At 36.7% G+C, this 19,859-nt stretch overlaps 1 protein-coding gene across 1 annotated transcript; it reads left to right on the top strand.

Moving 5' to 3' along the window:
- The first annotated feature begins 217 nt into the window (after positions 1-217).
- LOC134283203 (uncharacterized protein K02A2.6-like) lies at positions 218-19,565 on the top strand. Its single transcript, XM_062765652.1, has 3 exons — positions 218-4,256; positions 4,620-5,391; positions 19,528-19,565. Exons 1-3 carry the CDS (start codon positions 218-220, stop codon positions 19,532-19,534), a joined length of 4,818 nt encoding a protein of 1,605 aa, XP_062621636.1. The 3' UTR covers positions 19,535-19,565.
- The last annotated feature ends 294 nt before the right edge of the window (positions 19,566-19,859 follow it).

The following is a 19,859-nucleotide window of genomic DNA, read 5'->3' as shown; positions in this document are numbered from 1 at the left end:
TCAGTGACGAAACCTGTTATGATTTGGTTAAGCTGATATTGTTATCCGGAATTATATAATCTTTTGTTGGTTTTGTGTTTTGTAATACTGTAACAGTTGCGTAATGATACAATAAAATAGTTCCAAAATGGCAACCTGCTGTTGAGCACACGTGTTTTGACTGTGTCCGAACCCATTGTCTAAAAAGACATAACATTGGCGACGAGGATCGTTCAGGATGGCAAAATTCGCAGCCATTGGTCGTATCGACATCTTCGACAACAATGTCGAAACCTGGAACTCGTACAGTGAGCGCCTTGACCAGTATTTTGTGTGCAATGATGTCAAGGAGGAAAAGAAAGTTCCCGCATTGCTAAGCCTCATAGGGGGTAAGACTTACCAGTTATTGAGAGGTTTGACAGCACCGACTAAACCGGCAGACGTGGAATATGCCGCACTCGTGAAAATCCTTGGTGATCACTTGAACCCCCCTCCTGTAGTAATCTCCGAGAGATTTCGGTTTTACAAAAGGGACCAGCGGGAAGGTGAGTCTATTAGAGACTATATAGCGGATCTTAGAAGATTGTCAGAACATTGTGCATTTAAAGACAGTCTGAACGAATCGCTGCGTGACAGATTAGTTTGTGGCCTTCGGAGCGAGGCAATTCAGAATAAACTGTTAGCAGAAAAAGACTTGACATTAGAGAAGGCGACGCAGATAGCACAGGCTATGGAGACCGCATTCAAGGATGCAACCGAGCTGCAGTCCAAACACGTTGGAATGGTAAACAAGCTAGGGGTGAGACAGAAAAAGGGATATCACTCTGCTGGAACTGGAGTAAGGTCGCCACAACCCAACATGCCTAAGGTGAAACGAGGTACGAATTCAAAGAAATGTTTCCGTTGTAACAGTACAGCTCATGATCAAAGTCAGTGTTATTACAAAGATAAACAGTGCTATAATTGTTCAAAAATTGGACATTGTAAAAAGGCATGTAGGAAAACAAAGGAGGTACACAATGTGGACTGGAGTGAGAATCTCATTGGATCATTAGATGTGAATTCAGTTGAAAAGACTCATTCTGGAGCAATCGTAGTCAACACAAACATTGACGGTGTAGATGTTGATATGGAACTCGACACGGGCGCAGCAGTCTCCGTGATGTCAAAGAAAAAGTTCTGTGAGTATTTTCCAGGAAGGATTAAGAACTTACCTGAATCAAATATGTGTTTAAAGACATATACTGGTGAAATCTTGAAGCCTTGTGGAGTGGCACGTGTAAATGTGAGTCACAACAACCAGAAAAAGGATCTAGACTTGTACGTGATGCAGAAGGCAGGACCAACGCTCTTCGGAAGAGAGTGGCTTCAGCAGATTTCACTCGATTGGCCGTCCATCAAGTCCATGTCGTGTGTGACAGACAAGATTTCAGACACTTGTTCTGATAATGTGAAAGCGGACTTAAAACACATGTTGGAAAAACATCGTTCAGTTTTCCAGAGTGACATAGGTACGGTTAAGGGTATTGAAGCTACACTCAACTTAAAGCCGGACGCTAAACCAAAGTTCTGTAAAGCCCGCTCAGTACCGTATGCTCTCAAGCCTAAGGTCGAGGCTGAACTGGACAAACTAGTCAGAGATGGTATCATAACCAAGGTGGAGTACAGCGAATGGGCAACGCCTATTGTCCCTGTCATCAAGTCTGATAAAAATGTGCGCATATGTGGTGATTTCAAGGTGACACTGAACCCTGTTCTTGAAATCGATCAGTATCCGCTGCCCCGCATTGAAGACATTTTTGCAGCACTCGCAGGTGGTAAGCGATTCACCAAGTTAGATTTACGACATGCATATCTACAAATGAGAGTAAATGAGGAGTCGCGCAACTTATTGACAATAAATACAGAGAAAGGACTCTACCGCTACAACCGTTTAGTTTATGGTGTGGCCTCAGCTCCTGCAATCTGGCAAAGGACCATCGACACAGTCTTACAGGGTCTCACCGGCGTCAAATGTATCATTGATGATATGATAATAACGGGCTCATCTGAGGAAGAACACCTGAAGAATTTGGAAGCTGTATTAACGCGCCTGGATGAATACAACTTGCGTGTGAACTTGAATAAGTGTGAATTCTTCAGAGAACGTGTTTCTTATTGTGGACATGAAATAGACTGTGAGGGTCTGCACAAAACGCAATCCAAGATTGAAGCAGTTGTCAGTGCGCCGAAGCCGAAGAATGTTTCAGAGTTGCGATCATTTCTGGGCATTGTTAACTATTATGCCAGATTTTTGCCTAACCTTTCAAGTCTTTTGTACCCGCTACACCAGTTACTGTCAAAGAGCCGAAAGTGGTCCTGGTCTAGCGAATGTGACAAGGCATTTTCTGAAGTCAAACAGCTTATTACCTCTGATGAGATTTTGACTCATTACGACCCACAGCGAGAGGTGCGATTAGCATGTGATGCTTCACCTTATGGTTTAGGGTGTGTATTATCCCATGTCATGGATGACGGATCAGAACGACCGATAGCATATGCATCTCGATCATTGTCGTCAGCAGAGCGGAACTATTCACAGATAGATCGTGAGGCTCTGGGGATAGTATGGGGTGTGAAACGTTTTCACACATACCTCTATGGAAGACACTTCTCTTTATTGACGGATCATCGCCCTCTTGTGTCCATCTTCAGCCCCAGCAAAGGTGTATCAGTTACAACAGCAGCACGCATGCAGAGATATGCTCTGTTTTTATCAGGGTATGATTATGACATTATGTACAAAAACACCAAAGCGCATGGAAATGCAGATAGCTTATCGAGGCTACCACTGTCTGACTGTGAATCTGATGATGATTATCAAGATATTGACTTGATGTACCTACCACAATTGGAAACATTACCAATCACCAGTGACCGTATTAGACAGGAAACTGGACGTGATCCTGTCACTGTGAAGGTATATGGTTATACCATGAATGGATGGAGCTTTTCGGTCAAAGCAGATGATAAGGACTTGTATCCCTACTTTACGCGTAAGGACGAGTTAACAATTCACAATGGATGTTTGTTGTGGGGAATGAGAGTTGTTGTTCCAACAAAGCTTAGGGATCACATACTTAAGGAGCTTCATTTAGGTCACATTGGAGTAGTGAAGATGAAGGCATTAGCTCGAAGTGTGGTATGGTGGCCCGGGATCGATCTTGATATAGAGAGGATCACGAAAGCATGCTCAGGATGTCAGGAGTTCAAGCGTGCACCTCCAGCAGCCCCCATTCATCCGTGGGAGTGGCCCACTAAACCTTGGGAACGTATCCATATAGACTTCGCTGGGCCTTTTATGAACTGGATGTTCCTGGTAGCAGTAGATGCACATTCAAAATGGCCTGAGGTCATAATGATGCGCGAGACGACATCCCACAAGACTATTGAGGTCTTGAGAAGTATCTTTGCTAGAAATGGTGTTCCTACAGTGTTGGTCAGTGATAACGGACCTCAGTTTACGTCAGACGAGTTTGGAAACTTCATTCGTACCAATGGAATAAAGCATGTGACTTCAGCTCCATATCATCCTAGCTCAAATGGATTAGCGGAACGTTTTGTACAATCGTTCAAGTCTGCAATGAAGTCAAGCAAGAAGGATGGAGGTTCTGTGGAAACGAAGTTATCTAACTTTTTACTAGCCTATCGCAACGCAGCACATTCAACTACTGGAGAGTCACCTGCAAAGCTATTCATTGGTCGTTCATTGCAGTCACGACTAGATTTGATAAAACCAGACATTGAACAAAATGTTAAAAACAAACAGTTTCACATCGCATCTAAGAGATCAAGTTCATTGCGTGTGTTTGAACCTGGGCACAGTGTAATTGTTAGGGACTACCGTCACAGTTCAAAGTCGGACTGGGTACCAGGAACCGTTCAAGAGCAGACAGGACCTGTTTCTTACAGAGTGCAAGTTGGGGACAATACTTGGAGAAGACACGTAGATCAGATATATGATTCTTCACTAAAGAATCAGGAAGTTGTACCCAGTGATCTTGAGAAGTTTGTGCCACAGGTACATGTACCAACTCCTACAGTTAGTGCTAAACAGTCTAGTCCAGAAGTCTTTCCGCAAGGTACGAAAGTCAGGCAGTCAACTCCAGAGGTCTTCAACAGGAAGAAAGCTAATAGTCCTATCCAGGAACAGAAATCTCAGCCAGAAGTTAGGACCGAGCCTACCATACTAGCCAGACAAAATCCAAGACGAAATGTTGGACCGCCCAAACGTTTCAGTGACTATGTTACTTTCAAATGAATTGTGCATTTTGTTTTGTGTATTATGGCACAGTATTGGGGCACAATAATCCCCGTGCCTTTGTGTTGACCAAGAGGTCATTTTCACTTTGTATACTGTATTGTGTTGAATGTATTGGCCTGGTAAAACATGTCTGTGAAGTTTAATATTTGAAATGTGTATATTGCCCAAAATTTCATTCAATTTAAGTTCTGATTTTAATTCTTGTGGAAGTCAAAATTTAGTGGGGAGGAATGTTATGATTTGGTTAAGCTGATATTGTTATCCGGAATTATATAATCTTTTGTTGGTTTTGTGTTTTGTAATACTGTAACAGTTGCGTAATGATACAATAAAATAGTTCCAAAATGGCAACCTGCTGTTGAGCACACGTGTTTTGACTGTGTCCGAACCCATTGTCTAAAAAGACATAACAAAACCCTTAAAACTAAGACCTTGGACAAGTATCCAATACCCGATGCAGGTGATCTTTTCAAAGTGAAAAAATTAGATTCTTTTATCAGTCCTTTACTGGAAAAGAAAAACAAACAGTTTGATAAAGGAGCTGACAAAGGGGCACAAAATATTCAGTCGAGAATTTACAAAACTTTGGGGCCTCTTTCTAAGTTGTGGGGCATTCTAGAAGATCTGCGTGCTGCCTCTGGGGAGTCTCATGAAGTTGATAACGTTGACGTGACCCACATGTGTTCTTTGCTAGAACAGTCTGTTTGTTTGATTGGCCAAGCAAGTGTTGCAGTTGATCACCATCGCAGGTTAAATGCGACTGTGAAAATTACAGGAGATTACAAGAAGGCTAAGGCCATTTTGGATGAAAATTCTGAAGCTTTAGAAACAAGCGGGAGTAAACTGTTTGGTGATAAATTTATAAAGATTTTAAAAAAGACAGGGAAAAGAAGAAAAGTGGCTAGCGAGGTAGTTGATGCTTTTCAGCCAGAGAAAAAGAAAAGAAAGAAGTCAACTTTTTACAATCGACCTTCTACTTCCTATACCAGTTACGGGAATAAGCAAAGGTTCAGACAGCCCTTTCAAGATGGGCCCTCCGCCAGATTTTCGGAGGGCCAAAGATACAGGTTCAACAGACCTAACCAGGGTTACAGAAAGAAGTCAGACAGGTATAGACAATATACCTCAAAATTTAGAAAGGGAAAGAACTCTTACTTATGCAAAAGAAGCGTTAAGCTCATTTTCTGTAGTAGTTCTACAAAAATCGGAAATTTTTCCAGAAATTCTGGGTTTAAATCTACAGTTGGTAGATCAAGAAAATGTAATCCCTGTTGGGGGGAGGCTAAAGTATTTCATAAACAATTGGCAAAGAATAACAAAAGATCTAACAATTCTAAGAACAGTTCAGGGAGTTTCTTTAGATTGGATAAGTCATCCAGTTCAAGAAAAAATTCCTCATCCCCCAGTTTTAAGCCCAGAGCAAGAAAACATTCTTCAAGAAGAAATAACAAGTTTGCTACAGAAAGATGCAGTAGTAAGAGTTACTTCCCATCAATATCAATTTGTCAGCAACATGTTTACAGTCCCAAAGAAAGACGGGGGACATCGACCCATAATAAATCTAAAACCATTAAACAGATTCCTTCTTTATCAACATTTCAAGATGGAAGGTCTGTTCATGGTTCAAGATTTAATGGAAAGGGGTTTTTACATGTGCAAAATAGATCTGAAAGATGCATATCTGACAGTCCCAATCAATCAAAGGGATCAAAAGTTTTTGAGATTTCTATGGAGAGGGGAGATGTTTCAGTTCCAGACACTTCCATTCGGTCTGGCCTCTGCTCCAAGAATATTCACAAAACTTTTAAAACCAGTAGTAGGTCTTCTAAGAAGGTTAGGAATAAAGCTCATAATCTACTTAGACGACATACTTATTCTAGCCAGAAACAGAGAGAAATTGGTTCTAAGTCGAAATACAACACTGTTTCTCTTACAGATACTTGGTTTCATGATAAACTGGAAAAAATCTATGTTAGACGCAGTCCAAGAAATTTCTTTTCTGGGGTTCGAAATAAGCTCCGTAAATATGCTCTTCAGATTACCAGAAGAAAAAGTGCAAAAAATAAAAGAAAACTGTACACAAGTTCTGAAAAAAGAAAGTCTGTCTGTCAGAGAAATGTCCCAGTTGATAGGAAAATTAATTTCAACAATGCAGGCAATAATTCCAGCAAAATTACATTGTCGATGCATGCAAATGACTCAGATCAAGGGGTTACTAGAAAACAAACATTACGAAGCAATGATTCCTATATCAAGTGGGGTAAAAACAGAACTAAGATGGTGGATAGATCAGTTAGAAATTTCAAATGGGAATCAATCATTGCTTCAAATCCCTCAATGATTCTCACATCAGATGCCTCAGACCTAGGATGGGGGGCCACATACGAAACTCAAAGCACAGGAGGGTTTTGGTCCTCAGTAGAAAAATCCTATCACATAAATGCAAAAAAACTTTTGGCAGCTTTTTTGGCCGTTCAATCATTTGCAAAATCAAAAAGAACTAGGAGACTTATTGTTCACAGAACAATAAGAGGTCTTTCCACCTTATTTGAACTCTGTTTTATATCTGTCTCCTACAAATTAAATTCCATGAAAAAGAAGCCAAAACTCTCACAAATCATAGAAAAAATGGAATTTGAAAAAAAAAAAGAATGACCTTGACCTTTGACCTTGAAAAATTATTCAAGGTCAAAGGTCAAGGGTCACAATGCAATTGACCCCATGCTTCTACCACTTATAGTTTTCAAGTTATAAGGTTTAATAGTAAGTACAAAGAAGTTAAAGGGCAATAACTCATATAAGGGGTCATCAGATTCTTTTGCACTTATACAATGAAGTTAGGTCTAAAGACCCTTAATACATTAGTGAATGTTTGGTGTCTCTACGGTGTACGGTTTTGAAGTAGTGGCGATAACAAGGTTTTTCGTATAAGGGGCAATAACTTTCAAAAGGGTCAATGTTAGGGGACAAGAATGAAATCTTTGAAATAGATCTAAGAGTACATATTATTGATGCAAAGACTGTTTGTATATGTTAAGAGACAAAAGAGATATAAAAAGAGCTTATTTTCTCATTTTTGGAATGACCTTGACCTTTGACCTTTGCATAAGTTTAAAGGTCAAAGGTCACTGAATCTCATGCACTTGGTCCTATGTCTCTATGACTTCTCGTTTTGAAAATTTTTAATTATTTGTAAAATTCTAAAAGTTTCAGGGGCAATAACTCATTGAAGGGGTCACCGAATGCTTTCGCAATGAATAGATTGAAGAGTCCCCTTAATTAGTCGAAGACATTCGTAAAGGTTTCATACCGCTGCGGTTTACGGTTTCTGAGGAGTAGCGATAACAAGCATTTCTTGCGAAAGGGGCAATAACTTCGAAAGCAGTCAAGGTTCATTTACACAGGGTCAACTGCAATAATCTTTTACGGAGTACATTCTTATGGACTATAAATCTTTTCGATACATCTTCAAACAAAAAAACATGCGGCGGAAAAATAATAAAAACTAGGAGACTTATTGTTCACAGAACAATAAGAGGTCTTTCCACCTTCTTTGAATTTTAAATTTGTTATGTCGGTCTACTAAAAATTAAATTCCAAGAAAAAGAAACCAAAACTCCCTTAAAGAATAGAAAAAATGAAAATTAAAAAGAAATGAATGACCTTGACCTTTGACCTTGAAAAATATTCAAGGTCAAAGGTCAAGGGTCACAATGCAGTTGTCCCCATGCCTCTATGATTTATAGTTTTCAAGTTATAAGGTTTAATAGTAAGTACAAAAAACTTAAAGGGCAATAACTCTTATAAGGGGTCATCAGATCCATTTGCACTTATACAGTGAAGTTAGGCCTAAAGACCCTGAAGACATTAGTGAAGTTTTGGTGTCTCTACAGTCTACTGTTTCGGAGGAGTAGCGATAACAAGGTTTTCCGCACAAGGGGCAATAACTTTTTAAAGGGTTAATATTAGGGGACAAGAGTGAAATCTTTGAAACAGTTTTAAGAGTACATATTAATGATGCATAGACATTAAGTATATGTTAAAAGACAAAAGAGATATAAAAAGAGCTAAATTTCTCAGTTTTGGAATGACCTTGACCTTTGACCTTTCCATAAATTTCAAGACCAAAGGTCAATGAATCTTATGCATTTGGTCCCATGTCTCTACGTCTTCTCGTTTTGAAAATTTTTAATTATTTGTAAAATTCTAAAACTTTCAGGGGCAATAACTTATTGAAGGGGTCAATGAATACTTTTGCAATGAATCAATGAAGTGTCTACTAAATTAGTCGAAGACATTAGGGAAGGTTTCATTTCTCTACGGTTTATGGTTTCGGAGGAGTAGCGATAACAAGCTTTTTTGCGAAAGGGGTAATAACTCCGAAAGGGGTCATAGTTTATTTACGCAGGGTCAACTGCGAAAATCTTTTATGGAGTACATTCTTATGAATTGAAAATCTTTACGATAAATCTTGAAACTCAAAATCACACGGCGGAAAAATAATAAAAAATAACTAGGAGACTTATTGTTCACAGAACAATAAGAGGTCTTTCCACCTTCTTTGAATTTCAAATTTGTTATATATCTGACTCCTTAAAATTAAATTCCATGAAAAAGAATCCAAAATGGTCTTAAAGCATAGAGAAATGAAAATTAAAAAAAAAATGGAATGACCTTGACCTTTGACCTTGAGAAAATGTTCAAGGTCAAAGGTCAAGGGTCCCAATGCAATTGACCCCATGCTTCTACGACTTATAGTTTTCAAGTTATCATGTTTAATAGTAAGTACAAAGAAGTTAAAGGGCAATAACTCATATAAGGGGTCATCAGATTCTTTAGCACTGATACAGTGAAGTTAGGTCTTTAGACCCTTAAAACATCAGTGAAGGTTTGGTGTCTCTACGGTCTATGGTTTCAAAGGAGTAGCGATAACAAGGTTTTTCGCACAAGGGGCAATAACTTTTCAAAGGGTCAATCTTAGGGTACAAGAAAAAAATCATTAAAAGAGTATTAAGAGTGGATGTTACAGACAGAAGATAGATAGTATATGTTTGAGGATATAAAAGCTATTGAAAGAAATTTATTCCTCATATTTGGAATGACCTTGACCTTTGACCTTGAAATTAATTTGAAGGTCAAAGGTCAATAAATCTTATGCAGTTGGTCCCATGTCTCTTTCACTTCTCGTTTTGAAAATTTTTAATTATTTCTAAAATTAAAACAGTTTCAGGGGCAATAACTCATTGAAGGGGTCACCGAAAACTTTCGCAATGAATAGATTCCAGAGTCCTCTCAATTAGTCGAAGACTTTAGTGAAGGTTTCATATTTGTACGGTTTATGGTTTCGAAGTAGTAGCGATAACAAGGTTTTCAGCACAAAGGGCGGTAACTTTTAATAGGGTCAATCTTACGGAATACGAATTGAATCTTTAAAATAGTTTCAAGAGTACTTATTTATGATGCTAAGACAGTTTGTATATGTTAAGAGACAAAAAAGATATCAAAAGAACTAAATTTCTCAGTTTTGGAATGACCTTGACCTTTGACCTTTACATGAATTTTAAGCTCAAAGGTCAATGAATCTTATGCAGTTGGTCCCATGTCTCTATCACTTCTCGTTTTGAAAATTTTTAATTATTTCTAAAATTCAAAAAGTTTCAGGGGCAATAACTCATTGAAGAGGTCACCGAATACTTTCGCAATGAATAGATTCCAGAGTCCTCTCAATTAGTCGAAGACTTTAGTGAAGGTTTCATATTTGTACGGTTTACGGTTTCGAAGGAGTAGCGATAACAAGCATTTCTAGCGAAAGGGGCAATAACTTCAAAAGGGGTCAAAGTTCAAACAAGGGCTGTCGTTTTTCAGAATAACTTTTGATATCCAGTTTCATGAACTATAAAGCTTTTCGATAAGTCTTGCGGTTTCAAAAGTCCGGGAAGAAAAATAATAATAATAAACATAAGCATTTCAAGAGGTCTTTCCACAGAAAGGTGGAAAGACCTAACTAGGAGACTTATTGTTCACAGAACAATAAGAGGTCTTTCCACCTTCTTTGAATTTTAAATTTGTTTTATACCTGACTCCTAAAAATTAAATTCCATGAAAAAGAAACCAGAACTCTCTTAAAGCATAGAAAAAATGAAAATTAAAAAAAAAGAAAAAAAGAATGATCTTGACCTTTGACCTTGAAAAAATATTCAAGGTCAATGGTCAAGGGTCTTAATGCAATTGACCCCATGCTTCTATGACTTATAGTTTTCAAGTTATAAGGTTTAATAGTAAGTACAAAGAAGTTAAAGGGCAATAACTCATATAAGGGTCATGAGATCCTTTTGCACTTATACAGTGAAGTTAGGCGTAAAGACCCTGAAGACATTTGTGAAGATTTGGTGACTCTACGGACTATAGCTTCGGAGGAGTAGCCAAAAATAGGTTTTTCGCACAAGGGGTAATAACTTTGAAAAGGGTTAATGTTAGGGGACAAGAATGAAATCTTTAAAATAGTTTTAAAAGTACATAGTAATGATGCATAGGCATTAAGTATATGTTGAAAGACAAAAGAGATACAAAAAGAGCTAAATTTCTCATTTTTGGAATGACCTTGACCTTTGACCTTTACATGAATTTTAAGGTCAAAGGTCAATGAATCTTATGCAGTTGGTTCCATGTCTCTACAACTTTTCGTTTTGAAAATTTTTAATTATTTGTAAAATTCAAAAAGTTTCAGGGGCAATAACTCATCGAAGGGGTTCATGAATACTTTTGCAATGAAGGATTTAAGTTTTTTTTAATTAGTCGATGACATTGGTGAAGGTTTAATTCCTTTTCGATTTATGGTTTCGGAGGAGTAGCAATAACAAACATTTTTGCGAAAGGGGCGATAACCCTGAAAGGGGTCGAAGTTCATAAACGCAGGGTCAAACGAAAAAATCATTTAAGGAGTACATTCTGATGAACTATAAATCTTTTCAATAACTTGTGAAACAAAAAATCATTTGGCGGAAAAATAATAAAAATAATAATAATAAACAGAACAATTTCAATAGGTCTTTCCACGGAAAGGTGGAAAGACCTAACTAGGAGACTTATTGTTCACAGAACAATAAGAGGTCTTTCCAGCTTTTTAAGTGTTTCCGTGTCATTTGGGTTGAAAAAAAGAAGAAAAACACAAAAAAAAAAAAAAAAAAAAAAAAAATTGAAAAAAAAAAATCATGAAGTGCTCCAGCAGGATTCGATCCCTGGACCCTCTGATTAGCAGGCGAGCGCTCTAACCACTACGCCACGGGTTCCGTTGAAATTGTCTTGTATTATAGTCGAGTTAAAGTTACCGGAATTTCCTTGATTCATTGACTAGTCAAAGAGATCCAGTTAATAAACTTCTGACAAGCTCCTGGTTGTATATGTGAGTTGGAATGAGATTGTTTTCGAGTTAATATGTAAGGGATATTGTCTGATTACAATTATGATATTGCTATTAACGGGGATACATGCATTTGAGGTTGCGTAGCAATTTATGTATTTGAAAAAGGCCGCGTTCGTTTTGACAGATATGGTAAACTCATAGGTATGATTTAATAATCATTTCTATTTGAATTGAATTCATAGTTACCAGCATAAATTAAACTTGAAACATGCATCACAGGAAAAAAAAACGTGTCATTCAGAGCGTGGAAATTTATTTTACAGGAAAAATCGCTATTTTTGAGATTCATTTCATTAATATTTAATCTAAATAAAATTGAAATTAATTCCACATACTAAAGAAAGCAAGAATATTTAGTATCGAAATATCGTATTGGAGCAGGAGAATCGAGTGATATTAACAACAATCGAAGAAATGGCCAATACAAGCTTAAATTATTTTTTATACTCAGAAACAATTAAATTTCAGACAGAAAAAAATGTAGATTTCGCCGATATTCACTAGAATTTAATTGTACTTAAGAGACTCACCGTAAAACTCTCAGGGCACTTTCTTTGAGGTGTCTTCTACATGCTAAACTGAATTTTATCTTGATCTTTTATGTCCTTTGAGTTGTAGAAAAAATTTCTATGCCGCTATTGATTTTTTTTTTTTTAGAGAGAAATCAGGGGGGGGGGGGGGGGGGGGGTATTGTATAAGTGTTTGTTGACGTGAGAATTATAAATACCTCCACATACTTAAGCTTGAATGTGACCTTTGGGTCAAAGGTCAAGGTCATTTATCAAGGTCAAAGGTCAAGGTCATGCAAAAAAAAAACAACACTTTTATAAACTTGAGTTTTACACTTGAAGCTGAATCTAGGTAAAGAAAATGAATATATCTTTTTAAACTTTTGAGAAAAGGTCAAGGTCAAGGTCAAAGGTCAAGTTCAAATATCAAGGTCAAAGGTCAAGGTCATTTTAACCAAAAGCCCGTAAATAAGCAATTTTGATACTTTCCCAATGACCTTGACCTTTGACCTTGACCTTATATTCAAGGTCAAAGGTCAGAAGATCTCATGCAGTTGGGCCCATGTCTTTACGACTTGTTGTTAAGAAGTTTTTAGTTCTTTGTAAACATCATAAACTGCCAGGGGCAATAACTACTTTAAATGTTTACGAATTCTTTCGCATCAATAGAATGAGAAGTGTACTTAATTAGTCGCAGACATTGTTGAAGGTTTTATACCTCTACGGTTTACGGTTTCGGAGGAGTAGCGATAACAAGGGTTTACAATGAAAGGGGCACTAACTTTTAGAGGGTTCAATCTTAAGGGACAAGCATGGAATCTCTGAAATGGTTTTAAGAGTACATACTAAAAATGCAAAGAAGTTTAGAATTTGGTTAAGAACAAAAGAGCTATAAAAAATGCTTAATTTTACATATTTTGAATGACCTTGACCTTTGACCTTGACCTAGATTTTAAGGTCAAAGGTCAAGAAATCTTTTGCAGTTGGCCCCATGTCTCTACGCTTTGTCGTTTTAGAAAAGTTCTTGATATTCGTAAACATCGCAAACATTCAGGGGCAATAATTCATTATAGGAGTTTACGAATCCTTTCGCAATGTTTGATTGAAGAGTCTACTAAATCAGTCGTAGACATTAATAAAGGTTTGGAATCTCTGCGGTTTACAGTTTCGGAGGAGTAGCGATAACAAGCTTTTATTGCGAAAGGGGTCATAACTCCGATAGTTGTCGAAGTTCATATACACAGGGTCAACTGCGAAAATCTTTTACGAAGTACATTCTTATCGACTAAAAGTCTTTTCGATAAATCTTGAAACACAAAATCACACGGCGGAAAAATAATAAAAAATAAGAAAAAAAAAAACAGAAGAATATCAATAGGTCTTTCCAGAGAAAGCTGGAAAGACCTAATAAGAAAAAGAAGAAACAGAAGAATATCAATAGGTCTTTCCAGAGAAAGCTGGAAAGACCTAATAAACACTAGGAGACTTATTGTTCACAGAACAATAAGAGGTCTTTCCAGCTTTTTAAGTGTTTCCGTGTCATTTGGGTTGAAAAAAAGAAGAAAAACACACAAAAAAAAAAAAAATTGAAAAAAAAAAATCATGAAGTGCTCCAGCAGGATTCGATCCCTGGACCCTCTGATTAGCAGGCGAGCGCTCTAACCACTACGCCACGGATTCCGTTGAAATTGTCTTGTATTATAGTCGAGTTAAAGTTACCGGAATTTCCTTGATTCATTGACTAGTCAAAGAGATCCAGTTAATAAACTTCTGACAAGCTCCTGGTTGTATATGTGAGTTGGAATGAGATTGTTTTCGAGTTAATATGTAAGGGATATTGTCTGATTACAATTATGATATTGCTATTAACGGGGATACATGCATTTGAGGTTGCGTAGCAATTTATGTATTTGAAAAAGGCCGCGTTCGTTTTGACAGATATTGTAAACTCATAGGTATGATTTAATAATCATTTCTATTTGAATTGAATTCATAGTTACCAGCATAAATTAAACTTGAAACATGCATCTCAGGGGGAAAAAGAAAACCGTGTCATTCAGAGCGTGGAAATTTATTTGACAGGAAAAATCGCTATTTTCGATATTCATTTCATTAATATTAAATCTAAATAAAATTGAAATAAATTCCACATACTAAAGAAAGCACGAATATTTAGTATCGAAATATCGTATTGGAGCAGGAGAATCGAGTGATATTAACAACAATCGAAGAAATGGCCAATACAAGCTTAAATTATTTTTTATACTCAGAAACAATTAAATTTCAGACAGAAAAAAATGTAGATTTCGCCGATATTCACTAGAATTTAATTGTACTTAAGAGACTCACCGTAAAACTCTCAGGGCACTTTCTTTGAGGTGTCTTCTACATGCTAAACTGAATTTTATCTTGATCTTTTATGTCCTTTGAGTTGTAGAAAAATGTTCTATGCCGCTATTGATTTTCTTTTTTTAGAGAAATCAGGGGGGGGGGTATTATATAAGTGTTTGTTGACGTGAGAATTATAAATACCTCCACATACTTAAGCTTGAATGTGACCTTTGGGTCAAAGGTCAAGGTCATTTATCAAGGTCAAAGGTCAAGGTCATGCAAAAAAAAAAAAACACTTTTATAAACTTGAGTTTTACACTTGAAGCTGAATCTAGGTAAAGAAAATGAATATATCTTTTTAAACTTTTGAGAAAAAGTCAAGGTCAAAGGTCAAGGTCAAATATCAAGGTCAAAGGTCAAGGTCATTTTAACCAAAAGCCCGTAAATAAGCAATTTTGATACTTTCCCAATGACCTTGACCTTTGACCTTGACCTTATATTCAAGGTCAAAGGTCAGAAGATCTCATGCAGTTGGGCCCATGTCTTTACGACTTGTCGTTGAGAAGTTTTTAGTTCTTTGTAAACATCATAAACTGCCAGGGGCAATAACTACTTTAAATGTTTCCGAATTCTTTCGCATCAATAGAATGAGAAGTGTACTTAATTAGTCGCAGACATTGTTGAAGGTTTTATACCTCTACGGTTTATGGTTTCGGAGGAGTAGCGATAACAAGGGTTTACAATGAAAGGGGCACTAACTTTTAGAGGGTTCAATCTTAAGGGACAAGCATGGAATCTCTGAAATGGTTTTAAGAGTACATACTAAAAATGCAAAGAAGTTTAGAATTTGGTTAAGAACAAAAGAGCTATAAAAAATGCTTAATTTTACATATTTTGAATGAATTTGACCTTTGACCTTGACCTAGATTTTAAGGTCAAAGGTCAAGAAATCTTTTGCAGTTGGCCCCATGTCTCTACAATTTGTCGTTTTAGAAAAGTTCTTGATATTCGTAAACATCGCAAACATTCAGGGGCAATAATTCATTATAGGAGTTTACGAATCCTTTCGTAATGTTTGATTGAAGAGTCTACTAAATCAATCGTAGACATTAATAAAGGTTTGGAATCTCTGCGGTTTACGGTTTCGGAGGAGTAGCGATAACAAGCTTTTATTGCGAAAGGGGTCATAACTCCGATAGTTGTCGAAGTTCATATACGCAGGGTCAACTGCGAAAATCTTTTACGAAGTACATTCTTATCGACTAAAAGTCTTTTCGATAAATCTTGAAACTCAAAATCACACGGCGGAAAAATAATAAAAAATAAGAAAAAGAAGAAACAGAAGAATATCAATAGGTCTTTCCAGAGAAAGCTGGAAAGACCTAAAAATAAAAAAGAACTAGTAAACTAATTGTTCAGAGAACAATGAGACGTCTTTCCACCTTTTTTGGTGGTCCCGTGTCCTTTGGGTTAAAAAAAAAAAAAAAAAAAAAAAAAAAAAATTCCAAATAAAATGTGCCTCCTGCCGGATTCGAACTCGGGACCTTCAGATTGAAAGGCGAAATGAAAGCACATGGATTTAAACAAAAATAGACACACGTGCATTTTAAAATAGTGCAGAAACACGTGTATTTTATTTGTTTGTGATGGAACATAGAGAAGAATAATGAATAGTTCTGAGAAACACGATTGGTGTATAATGGAAATGCCGAATTCCTATTAAAAAAAATCATTTGAGTTTGTTTATACTTTGAATAGATTGAGTTAATCATACAGAGCTTATGATACATTTGAACTTCCGTGTCGGCAATGTGTTTACTATTTATGAAAATATAGGCGCGTTCGTTTTGACAGATATGGTGAACTCATAGGTAAGATTAAATAATCATCTGTATTTGGATTGTTTTAATAGTTATCAGCATAAATTAAACTTGAAACATGCATTTCATGAAGAAAACTGTGTCACTGAGAGCGTGGAAATTTATTTGAGAGGAAAATTCGCTTTAATTTTTTTTTTTTTTTTTTTTTTTTTGGAATTATTCGATTGATATTAAATCTAAATCAAATTGAAATAAATCTGAGTTAGGATCAAGATCAAAGATCAAGGGTCAAGATCATTAAACCCCCCCCCCCCCCAAAAAAAAAAGTTTATAAGCAATTTGGATACTTTTCCAATAACCTTGACCTTTGACCTTGACCTTATCCTCAAGGTCAAAGGTCGAAAGATCTCATGCATTGTCCACATGTCTTTACGACTTGTCGTTAAGAAGTTTTCAGTTTTTCGTAAACATGAGAAACTGTCAGTGTCAAAAACTGCTTAAAATGGTTTACGAATTCTTTCGCACTTATGGAATGAAAAGTGTACTAAATTAGTCGCAGACATTGTTGAAGGTTTCGTACCTCTACGGTTTACGGTTTCGGAGGAGTAGCGATAACAAGGGTTTACACTGAAAGAGGCACTAACTTTTAGGGGGTTCAATGTTAGGGGAAAAGACTGAAATCTTTAAAATGGTTTTAAAAGTACATATTAAAGATGCAAAGATGTTAAGAATTTGGTGAAGAACAAAAGAGTTATTAAAAGAGCTTAATTTTTCAAACTTTGAATGACCTTGACCTTTGACCTTGACCTAAATTTCAAGGTCAAGGGTCAATGAACCTTTTGCAGTTGGTCCCATGTCTCTACGACTTGTTGTTTAAGAAAAGATCTCGACATTCATAAACACCGCAATCATTCAGGGGCAACAATTCATAAAAGGAGTTTACGAATTCTTTTGAAAAGACAGATTGAAGCATCTACTAAATTAGTCGTAGACATTAATAAAGGTTTTGTGACTCTACGTCTTATGGTTTCGGAGAAGTAGCGATAACAAACATTTATTGCGAAAGGGGTCATAACTCCTTGAGACGTCAAAGTTCTTAGACGCAGGGTCAACTGCGAAAATCATTTACGAAGTACATCTTTTTGGTCTACAAATCTTTTCGATAAATCTTGAAACTCAAAAACATGCGGCGGAAAAATAATAAAAAAAAGAAAAAAGAATAATAATAAACAGAAGAATATCAATAGGTCTTTCCACAGAAAGGTGGAAAGACCTAATAATAATAAACAGAAGAATTTCAATAGGTCTTTCCACAGAAAGGTGGAAAGACCTAAATATTCAAATATTAATAAAAATAGACAATATAACAGCTGTAGCACACATAAACAGATTGGGCGGAACAAAATCTGCATTACTAAATCATCTGGTAAAACAAATATGGGAATGGTGTCAAGTAAATCAAATCTCCCTAATAGCAGAATTTATTCCCGGATCTCTGAACACAAAAGCAGACTGGGAGTCAAGAAATCAGCAAGATTCAGGGGATTGGATGTTAGACAAACCAATTTTCAATCAAATTATGAATCTTCTAGGGTGGTGCAAAGTAGACCTTTTTGCCTCTCGTCTAAACCATCAACTTCCTCAATATTACAGTTGGAAAGCAGACCCAGGGGCCAGGGGGATCAATGCTTTTCTACATTCTTGGAAGGGAATGAAAGCTTACATATTTCCTCCCTTCAGTCAGATAGGCAAATGTTTAGGGAAGATAAGGGAGGAACAGATAGAATCAGTAGTACTGATAGCACCAGTCTGGCAAGGTCAACCCTGGTATCCTCTTCTGTTAGAAATGTTGATTCACAACCCAGTCCTTCTTCCACCATATCCCAATCTGTTAACATCTCCAACAGGCTTACCTCATCCTCTCACTTCAGACAAATCCCTTCATCTAGCTGCATGGATGGTTTCGGGAAACACATACAAACAAGGTCTCTTTCTAGAGAAGCTGCCTCTTTACACTCCCAAGCATGGAGACCAGGAACTAGAGCAGCTTACAAAAGTGCCTGGGGAAAGTGGGTTGGCTGGTGTGGTTCAAAATCGTTTGATCCAATTCACCCCCCTCTGGAACCTATTCTAGAGTTTTTAACTGTTTTGTACAATGAGAACAAACAGTACAGGACAATTAATACCTACAGATCTGCAATTTCCAAAAACCATGCCCTTGTAGAGGGTCAACGTGTAGGACAACATCCTTTAATTGTTACTTATATGAGAGCTATTTTCAATATGAGAACCCCAAAACCAAGATATCAAGAATCTTGGGATGTAGACATTTTACTCAAGTTTATTGATAACTTAGGTGATAACAGAAGCCTTTGTCTGAAAAAGTTATCTTGTAAATTAGTGGCATTACTCGCTCTGACCTCAGCTGGCAGAGCCTCAGAACTTAACCAGTTGAATGTGAATTTCATGATAGATTCTGGTGATTGCATTTCATTTAAATTGTCTAAACCTACAAAGACTTGCAAGCCAGGGAATCCTTTACATTCTATTGTATTCAATGCTTTTGAGACGAACACTTTATGTGTGGTAGAATGTATTAGATCTTATATAGAAAGAACAGTTGATTTTAGAGATGTTTCAGACAACATAGACAGATCCTGGTTGTTACTGAGTTATGTAAAAGCACATCACCCAGTGACAACTAGTTCTATTTCTAGATGGTTAAAAACCATAATGGCTGAAGCTGGTATTAACACTGACCAGTTTAAAGCTCATTCCACTAGGTCAGCTTCAGTATCAAAAGCTTATTTGGCAGGAGTTTCTGTTTCTGAAATTATGCAACAAGCTCATTGGGCTAAGGAGAGTACCTTTGCCAGGTTTTATTGTAAACCAGTACACAAGTCGAGCTTTCAAAATTCAGTATTGAAAAGGTAATAATAAGGGCTTTAAAAGAACACTAAGTATCTTATCGAAGGTTATGAAATGAAATTGTAGATTTCATAAGCACACGTAGTGTGTGCAATGGAATCCTAATTTCATGAATAACCTGAGATAAGATATGAAAGTGTTCCCACCCACCCTTCCTGTTACTTTTTTGTTTTTTGTATTCCATTGGTTATATCATTGTCTGATATTAACTCATCACTATCTGATATTTTTCAGATCATAAGAAGACTGGACAATTATAAAGAAAGAAAAGAGATTTTTTTGTTGAATATAATTGTAATTGAATAAATCAATCTAAGAGTTTACTTCATTTTAGTTTTTCCTTACAATGTAAGGTTTTACGTTGTACTCCCTCACCAATTCGAAGAATGAGTAAATTTCTATAGGGAGACTTTTTATATGGCTATTCATAACGTCACCTAGCGGCGAGTCAAGCGGAGAGAACACTTTCATATCTTATCTCAGGTTATTCATGAAATTAGGATTCCATTGCACACACTACGTGTGCTTATGAAATCTACAATTAATATGTAAGGACACCAATTAAC

The sequence above is a fragment of the Saccostrea cucullata genome, unplaced genomic scaffold (assembly GCF_032062105.1).
Source record: "Saccostrea cucullata isolate Sc308-1 unplaced genomic scaffold, CSIRO_AGI_Scuc_v1 ctg1429, whole genome shotgun sequence".
NCBI classification, from domain to species: domain Eukaryota; kingdom Metazoa; phylum Mollusca; class Bivalvia; order Ostreida; family Ostreidae; genus Saccostrea; species Saccostrea cuccullata.
This window is presented reverse-complemented; position numbering and strand designations above follow the sequence as displayed.